At 53.7% G+C, this 9,351-nt stretch overlaps 1 protein-coding gene across 6 annotated transcripts in view; it reads right to left on the bottom strand.

The window, feature by feature from the left end:
• Positions 1-146: 146 nt before the first annotated feature.
• Arid5a (AT-rich interaction domain 5A) overlaps positions 147-9,351 on the bottom strand; it is a 12,480-nt gene continuing 3,275 nt past the window's right edge. For 2 of the 6 annotated variants that reach the window (XM_031367150.1, XM_031367153.1), the window contains exons 2-7: positions 4,349-4,467; positions 3,372-3,492; positions 3,042-3,094; positions 2,536-2,633; positions 2,027-2,192; positions 147-1,694 (exon numbers count right to left, since the gene is read on the bottom strand). In XM_031367150.1, the coding sequence (XP_031223010.1) occupies positions 483-1,694; positions 2,027-2,192; positions 2,536-2,633; positions 3,042-3,094; positions 3,372-3,492; positions 4,349-4,467 (1,769 nt within the window). In that variant the 3' untranslated portion in view covers positions 147-482. The remainder of the gene's footprint in view (positions 1,695-2,026; positions 2,193-2,535; positions 2,634-3,041; positions 3,095-3,371; positions 3,493-4,348; positions 4,468-9,351) is intronic. The other 4 variants (XM_031367151.1, XM_031367154.1, XM_031367155.1 and 1 more) reach the window with 3 other exon arrangements.

The following is a 9,351-nucleotide window of genomic DNA, read 5'->3' as shown; positions in this document are numbered from 1 at the left end:
TCTCGCCCTGCCCTTCAGTGGGGTGGTGGCATCCAGGCCAGAGTGGCCTTGTTTCATCTTTGCACACTGGTGACCACACCTACATCACCTAGATCACTCCTGTCTCACCTCCCCTTGCAAATGTCCACTGCTATACACCCCAGGGCTGAGTGCAATCACACCAGTGTCTTTTTATTGGTTCTTTCATGGCCAATCTGGATGCCTTGAACTGCCAACTAGCTCCCCGGCCTCTCAGTGGAGTGAGAATACCAGCTCAGGTACTTCTTGATCTTACCACAACTTGGTCCCTTGGCTTTGGGCTCAGGCTGCTTCATTCAGACAAACCTACTGCCTCTCTGCTGGCTGTGCCAGGGAGACACAGGTTCAGGGAGGCTCACTGGCCTGCGAATCTGGGCAGTCAGCTCGGGCCTGAGATACATGGCAGCAGCTGCCCATCTGAGGCCCCATCAAATCCTCCACAGCATAGCAGGATAGGCTCTGGCCTACAGTTTGGTATTGAGGTGGAAGAAGTGGGGTGCCGCATAGGTCGTGACGGGCGGCATGTGCCAGGCAGATGAAGCTGGACCCAGTCTGTTGCGGAGGACAGCATCATAGGGCGTGGGAGGGAAATGCATCAGGCTAGCAGCCATAGGCGAGGGGCCTGTTGTAGCCAGGAGGTGGGCTGGGAAAGCGGGAATGACCAGGGGGCTAAAGGGGAGTGAGGCCTGGCCCTTCAGAGGGTCTGCGCTACTGGTGAAGTTTAGAGGACACCGCAGCATGGTGCCCCTGTAGGCCTCGGGAGGATTGGGCCCCAGGGTTGGGCCTAGTAGACAGGATACAGCCAAGCCAGGGGCTGCAGGCTTGCCCCCACACTCCTTGGCATCCACCTCCTTCAGAAAGGGAGACACTGCCCTCAGTTTCTTGCCACCATGAGCAAAGCCCTCTTCTTCCAAGCCACGCTTACTGCCAAGACCTGGGCTACTGGGATGAGGGGGTGGGGCTCCAGGACTCTCGGCAGGGACCTTGGCCATGGGGGACACCCAGCAGGCTTTGGGCTTGGGGTAGAAGCTTCTTTTTCTTGTGCTGCCTTTATGGAATGCAGAGGGGCGGTTGGCATCCCCACCCCATACCAGCTGGGACTCTTTGGTTGTCGGACCTTCCTCTTTACCAGGTGGTCCCAACGGCACCCTGTCTTTAAGGCCAGAGAAGAAGTCCCTGGGGTGCTGGCTGACAGGCTTCAGCACCTCGGTGGGGTACGCGCGAAAAGAGCCTGAGAGCGTGGGGGCTGTAGGGCAGGGGCCCACTTGTGCCTCTATCCTGGTGCTCCCACCGGGGGCCTGCAATCCATCCTGGGGGGTTAGCTGGTGTTCAGCGTTCTCAGCCAGCCCTCTTAGGTTCTGGGGTCTTTCTTGAATGTCCTTGTTGGGGGTCTTTGCTCCGTGGCGGCAGCCCTCTTCTTGGCACTGCAAGGCCTCTGCCTTGCTGACCTGGGCCAGGAGTTTCTTTTTGGCCAGTGGTGACATGATGCCATGCGCCCCTTTGCAGTAAAAGCTGGACAGGAGCCGCTTGTAGGCCTCAGGGCAGCCACTAGCACCCATGAGTGGTGGAGAGGGCCCAGATACTGGGCCCAGCTGATCTGTGCTATCCCCTGAGGATCCCTGGCAGGAGAGCTGTATCTGACCAGTGGCATCTGCTTTGGTCTTTCCTGGCATGGTCTGGAAGAAGAAGGAGCCTTGTCTCAGGGTTGGGTACAAGATTATGCATCTACCCTGGAGGCCTGGAGGCAGAAAGCCCTCAGGGAGCAGCAGCAGCGCCTCTTAGCCCTCAAAAGGTCAAATGTTTCCCAAGGTGCCCTATTCTGAGCAGGTGAAGCCTACCACCCCGCAAACGGAGCATAGGGTCCTGTGAGCAGGTGTCAGCTGATCTTCAGAGAACCCCAAAGTTCATCAGCTCCTGCCCTGGCAAGGAGGTTCCTGGTGTCCCCAGCAGGAGTTAGCAGCCATGGCCAGAGCAGGCTGTAAAAGCAATCCCACCATGCCCAGCATACCTGGTCCACCTGCCTCTCCTCTGAGTCCTTGGCCTTCTTTAGCTTCTCAGTGGTCCCATCGTCTCCCCTCAGCTCCTTGGCCATCTTGTATTGCTTCCTGGGCTTGGTAGGGGGCAGTGGTTTGTCATCCTCCCCCTTCAGATGCCGCACGTATGGGAGAACCAGCCTGGGGAGGAGCCAGTGTGTCCACTAGAATCCTAGCTGCCATTCTTCACAGCTGGCCTCTACCGGGTATCTTCTTAGCCCCTCTGGCTCCTTGCCACTAGAACCCCTGCTGTCTCTAAAGCTTTCTGCTCCTTCCTGCTAGTGCATGCAGCACCTACAGCCCTTCCTTGTCTTGCTGCAGATCCCAACCCTGACAAGGACACAGCTTGTGGCATATATACTCTGCTACTTCTCTGGCACAAATAGCTCATCTGTCTCTATATGACCCCATTCCCAGCACACACCTGCCAAGGTCCTGGAAGGGGGAAAGTCCTAGCTGTACAGAACTCTATGGGCACCCATACCTCTCATAGTGGCGGCGTGTGCATGTGGCCGCACTGGTGCTGCCTGGGCTACCCCCAAGTTCATCATACACGTTCTTCCAGAGGCGTCGGCCTGTTACCTATAAGACACCGGAGAAGATGGGCTCATGAGTACCTTCTGGCCATGGGACCTGCTCAGCTCCAGGTTCCCCTTGCAGGGAGGGGTCAAGAGCTGAATTTGGGGGTTCCTTCTCCGTTGGCAGGATGCTAGAGAAAGCTGTTGGTACCACCAGCTCTCCCTCCCAGGGGCTACCTGACTGCTGGGCAAGTGGAGGGTGGAACAGACGGGGACGGGAGGAAACCTGCTTAGGGATGCAAAGTGCACAGTCCCTCATCCCACAGCGTGCAGGCTGGACCTGGGCATTCTGATCTTCCTCTTGTCTGCAGGCAAGGACAACCCTGCCGACTGTCCTGCTCCCTAACTTCTGCTGGGGGAGATATGGCTGAGGCTGGAGCACAGCAAGGGACTTGAGAGAGTCCTTCCTTACCAGCTCATAGGCCCCCAGCTTCTCCACTGCCTTGTAGATCTTCCACAGGTTAACTGAAGGGAAGAGGCAAGGCAGATGGTCAGGCTCTGTGACCCCACACTCCCAGGCAGGACCACCGTTATGGATGGGGCAGACTGGCCCGATGGCCAGGAGGATGGGAACCCAACTCCACCCCTTGCCTTCAGGAGGGCACTGTCCTCACAGGCAACCCCTACAGGTTGGCAGCATACAGGGTCACCTGGAGCAGAGGTGCCTTGCCTGTTGTCTTGCCATCCCCTGGCTGGCCCCCTACACTTACTCCCCCCCAAACCCCTTCCCCCTGGGACGCACTCTGCTTGAAGCCGAGATGGGGCACCCTCTCGATGGGCGTGTGTCGCTCCTTCATGAACTTGTAGAGGCTGACCAGGAAGGCCTGTTCCTCCTCCTGCTCCCCACCTGCCTCGGGGGAGTCCTGGGGAGAGAGCAGGAGGCATGGATGGGCAGGCCCCACTGATGGGCAGCTGAACACTGGGAAACTGCTGCTGTGCCAAGGAATGAATGCCTAGGTCCCAACGGTGGGCTCTCTGGGAATACCTAGCCTCCTGTCCTGGGTTGCACTTAGTACCCAGGTTGATGTCAACAGCTAGAATCCAGACCTCCAGAGTCCTGGCAGCCCAAGGCCTGGAAGTGGCCACAGGGGCAGCCCTCAGTTGTCTAGGCCAGGGCCCCTTTTATATCTTGCTTTGATCTGTTTTATCCAACTCCGTTCCTAGAGGGCAGGGTCAGTGTCTCTAAACCATTTGGTAAAAGCCAAATGCACACCAGGCAGTGGGGGCACACACCTTTAATCCCAGCACTCAGGAGAAGCAGGCACAACTCTATGAGTTTGAGGCCTGCCTGGCCTATAGAGCGAGTTCCAGGACAGTAGGGGCTACACAGAGATGCCCTGTTCCCCACCCCCCAAAAAAAAAACACAAAAAAAGTACTAAATACACAAAGACACACAGTGTTTCCTGGTACCAGGGGGCCTGCGGCCTGCAGCTTCCAGCTATCAGCTTGACCAACAGGTGGAGATATCTCTTAGCCCCTCAGACTTACGTTTGTCCATTTTGTGACTGAGTCCAGGTTGTTAGATCAGGGTTCTGCTACAAACGCTGGGTGAGGTCCTGCCTTGCCTAGCACCCATATCCTGCACCTTCCAATGTGAGGCCCTAGGCAGCTCTGCAGCATGAGGCAGATGCTTGTCTCCCGCTCAGAGCTTGGGGTGTCTCAGGTCCCCTGGAGGCTGAGCCCAGCAGGGAAGAGGTCCCAGGATTTGTCCAACTCACCTGGAGCTGGATGGGGCTCTGGCTCCTCCTCTGCTCATCTTCGGGCTTGGGGGATACAGGGAGCTCCAGGAGGTCACCTTCCTCTGACTGCTCTGTTTTCCCTTTGGCCGGAGGTGCTGCTGGGAAAGGGGAGCAGAAGAGGGGAGGCAGGTGAGCTGTGGGGAGGGGGAACTGTGGGGAGGGGGCTGAGGGGTGGTCCTTCATGTCAGCCAGGGAAGGGGGTAGCGCTCATATTCCTTCCAGAGTGCTCTCTGCGGGTCAGCGCCACATTCTAAGCAATGCACACTGTGCTCGACAGACAGAAACACTCACACGCACACGTGCACGCACATACCCTGGCCCAGCAGCCACCCTCTATTCTTTCCTCCATTCTAGCCACACCCCTACATCTCTGCAGGAAACTCTCACCTCTTCATTATCTCCCAGGATCAAGTCAGAGGAGTCTGGGTAGGGTGTGTTGGGGACACTCTCTCTCAAACCTGCCCATGTTCAGGCAGAAAGCATTGTAGTAGCTCTGTTATCAAGGCTTCGTCTATGAATCCCCACACTGCTCTTAGGCCCTCAATAACAAGGTCTCTTGATGGCCATTCAAAGCAGCTGTAATCCCTCCCACTCCTTGGCCAACCCCACTTAACTCCAGCACTCCTATCCTTCCCTGTCCTGTCCATCATGACTGAACTGCAACTGCCCACACCTGAGTGTCCTCCAGCCCCTGGTCAAGACAGGTGACAGATAGAGGAGATATTAGAAACACAACTAAGCTGAGGGCAGATTTAGGGTACTGAGCTAGGACTAAAGGTAACAGTGCAACTAAGCAACTAAGTTGAGGGGAGATTCAGAGATGTGAAGCTGGGAGTGAAAAGAAGGGCACACTAGCTGAGAAAGGTTTAGGAGAGCCCAGCCATTGAGCTAAAGCATATCAAAAATAAGCTAATGTATGTGTGTCTCCTGGATGGGCGCTGGTAGCGCCATCCACTGCAAGCTTAGAGCAGGGTAGTAGAAACTACGCTACATGATACCATGTCCAATTTAAGGGTTGGCTGTCCTAGAACGCACTCTGTAGGCCTGGTCAACAGCTGGAATCCAGAGCTCCAGAGTCCTGACTGCCCAAGGCCTGGAAATGGCCACAGAGGCAGTCCTCTGTCCTCCAGGCCAGGACCGCTTGCTTGGATCTGTTTATCCAACTCAGTTCCAGGAAGGCAGAGCCATCACACCCTGTCTGATGACTTTCCCTTTTCTTTTGTTAATCTGGTACAACAGGAACCAACTCTTGCTTTGGTCCAGCTCAGAGAACCTTTGCTGAAGGAAGCTGGAAAATTTTCCTTGTCAGTAAGGGCAAAAGAATCTCCCATTTTCCTATCAGCACAGGCACACACCTTTAATCCAGTACCTCAGAGGCAGAGGCAGGTGGATCTCCCAGTCCTAAGGACAGCTAGGGAGGGGTACACAGAGAAACCATGTCTCGATAAACAAAGGAGGAGGAAGAAGAGGAAAAGGAGAAGGAAGAAGAAAAGAACCTTTTTGAGAACCATGTGGCCCAGAGGACCCAGTGTTCGGATGCTCAGCTCCTGAAAGGCTCTCCCTTTGACAGTTCACCCAAGTGCACCCATCCATGCCTGTGTTTGCTCACATTGTACCGGCCCCCGACTCTGGGACTGTGACTTTGCGGGTACTTTCTCTCATTTAGTCCCAGGAGGGTGTCCCTTTAAAGAGGGAAAAGCTGAAGCCAGACAGATCAAGGGGCTCAGCATCTCCCTAGGACACCAGAACTCAAGACAAAGCTGGTGTGACCACGGGTTTAATGACTTGCTGGGCTTATTGTCACCACTGGAGAAGTCCTCATAATATGGCCAAATATCCTCACAGGGATGCTCATCCTAATGCTTGCCAGTGTGTATAGTGACTTGGATACCCTCATAGAGAGCTATTGACATCCAGGTCATGGTCAGTCTCCAGAAACCCCAGGGACTAACAAGTGTCTTCTCTTTTCTGCCACATCCTCTGAAACTCCATGCCTCCATCTTTACTCTTTTTTTGTTTTGTTTTGTTTTGTTTTTGTTTTATCGAGACAGGGTTTCTCTGCATAGCCCGGTTGTCCTGGAACTCACTCGGTAGACCAGGCTGGCCTCGAACTCAGAAATCTGCCTGCCTCTGCCTCCCAAGTGCGGGGATTAAAGGCATGTGCCACCACTGCCCAGCCTCCATCTTTACTTCTGTGACAGGGGAGAAAAGGTCCTGGGGGTTCTTTGCCACCTTTGGGTGACTTTCAAGTTGGACAACCAGATGTACTTCTTGCTCTAGCCTGAGCCTCTTCACACTCTTGTCTCCATCTCTCTCTCTCTCTCTCTCTCTCTCTCTCTCTCTCTCTCTCTCTCTCTCTCTCTTTTTGGCTTTTTCGAGACAGGGTTTCTCTGTATAGTCCTGGCTGTCCTGGAACTCACTCTGTAGACCAGGCTGGCTTCGAACTCAGAAATCCACCTGTCTCTGCCTCCCAAGTGCTGGGATTAAAGGTGTGCGCCACCACCACCTGGCCATCTCTCTCTTAATATGACATAAAGATCTGGCATGTCACAACCCCTGGATCTCAAAAACTAAGAATGTTGGACCATGACAACCTCACTGGGATTGCTTTAAATCTGATGCTTATGGCCCAAGTGAGGCTTTATCAGAATCTAAGGCTCCCAGGGGTCCCAGTCGGCTGCAGATGGACAGCCACCAGTTTGGCAATCTCTACTGGTGATACCCAGTTCATCCAGGATATGAGCTTACTCAGGGGAAAAAAAATCTCCTGGAGTAGGGTATTCGGGTTACCTGAAAAGGAAGTCACCAATACGCTGTTTGGCCCCAGATAGAAAAGGGGTCATAGCTCCCGCCTTGATCCACAAAGGGAAATACTCTATCACGGTGTCCTGAGTCCCCAAATGAACTTGGTGTCCATTCTCTTCTGGCCATGCTAACACTCTCCCTGTCCCTGGCAGGACCTCCTGGGCTCTGACTTCTGCAGCTTCAGATGAGGAGGCAGGCAGTCTTAACCCCTCATTTCCCCGATCATTTATAGATATGGGTTCCAGGTAAATCATTTGTAGGAAAGGTTCTGCTATGAAGCCCACAACTGTAGACTGAGATTGTGTCCCAGCCGAACTGATACAAGGCCCAGGCGTGGCATCCCAGGCTGGGTCCTACCTACAAGGGGTGAGAAGCTGCTGGTGGCACTGGTGACCCCCGTCTCTCAGGATCAGTCCACCTGTAAGGCAGAAGAAAGCCATCTTCTCTCTATCACTGCTGCGACTATGAACCAAGTCCTCGTGTACCTCAGAGCCTGTGTAAGATCCCTTCCTGGCCAGTCCTGCGTCGTCCTACTTATGAGCGGAGAAGAGGGCCGGAGTCTCAAGAAGACAGGCTCCGCTTTCCACAGTATCGTCCACACATGACTTTTCTATCCATGAAACCTTCACGATAATAGGGGGTTGAAGTCTTCCTGTGGCACATCCAGACTGTCTTCTGGTGTGAGGTGTGAGGCAGGGGTCTACCCATGTTCTCCAGTGGTTCCCAGTGCCGGCCTGGTGACACCCCCATGGTGAATAAAGGGCTGCTTTCCCCACAATCTCACATGTGACAGAAGCATGCCTGGGTTGTCCCTCGACTTTCTAGTCTTGTCCCACTCACTCTGGAGTGCTGCATCCAGGAATGGTTTTAGCTTTTAGAGCTTGACGAAAGAGCTCACCACACAGAGGTCAGGCCTCCCTCCCTTCAACATTCCTCTGCAGATGACATAGGCATGGGTTCTCAGCCTGTGGGTGAGACCCCCTCGTGATCCCCTTCGCAGGGCTCACCTGCCAGATCCCCGGTGTACCAGACATTTATGATATGACTCACAACAGTAGAACATGGCAGTTGTGAAGTAGCAACGAAAATAACTTTATGGTTGGGGGTCACCACAACATGAGGAGCCGTTCGTGTTAAAGGGTTGCAACATTAAGAAAGTTAAAAAAAAAAAAAAAAAACCATTGCTCTAAAGGAATAAACAAAAAACAAAACAGAAAAACAAAAAACAAAAAACAAAAAACAAAACTCAGTGGGATTTTGGTTGAAATGCACTTAAATTGTGAACCAACTTTATCCCTGCTCTGCTCCTTCTGTGCAATGGCAGGTCTTCACTCCACAGCTCCCTGGGCTTCCTCCTCCACACTCCGTACAAGGACCCAGGGAAGCTAAGAGACCCCAGTTTGACAGAGTCCCTGGCTAGACCACAGGCAGGTGGGCACAGGTACAGCAGGAGAGCTGCCCCAGCTCCTTGTGGGTCAATGCCAAGGCTGTGTCAGGGGCAGCTCGGGCCTGTAGATTCTAAGCTATGGCACTAATGGCCGGATTTCAGTCTCCCTTTCCGAGCTTGCCAGTGTTTTCCAGCCATCCCTTACTTCTCTTTCTGCGCTAGCTATGGTGGCTGTGGCTCCACCGAAGCTAATCTGTCCTGGGCTGCCTGGGGCTGAGCATCTCTACAAGCCTTACTGAATCATCCTCCTTTTAACAGACGTCATACCCGAGGCTCAGAGAAGTCAGACAGCCTGCCTCAGGGTCACACAGCTTTCCAGTGGCAAAGCTGAGATTCCAAACTACAAAAGTCTGATGGTGCCAAAAGCCTGAACCCTAAGGTCTAGAGCTTAGGCTAGCGCACTAAGCTCAGAGCATATAAACTTCCCCATGCTGCCTGAGTGGATCTGCGCAGCCCTATCCCTTTGCTAATAAGAATAGGTCAGTGTGTGGGGCTGGTGAGATGGCTCAGCAGGTAAGAGTACTGACTGCTCTTCCGAAGGTCCTGAGTTTGGATCCCAGCAACCACATGGTGGCTCACAACCACCCGTAATGAGATCGGACGCCCTCTTCTGGTGCGTCTGAAGACAGCTACAGTGAATTACGTTTAATTCCCAGCAGCCACATGATACACATGTGGCTCATACACATAAAAAATAAATACACATAAAAATAAATAAATAAATCTTAAA

The sequence above is a fragment of the Mastomys coucha genome, unplaced genomic scaffold (assembly GCF_008632895.1).
Source record: "Mastomys coucha isolate ucsf_1 unplaced genomic scaffold, UCSF_Mcou_1 pScaffold14, whole genome shotgun sequence".
Lineage (NCBI taxonomy): Eukaryota > Metazoa > Chordata > Mammalia > Rodentia > Muridae > Mastomys > Mastomys coucha.
Note: the sequence above shows the minus strand (reverse complement) of the source record. Positions and strands in the feature narration are given on the sequence as shown.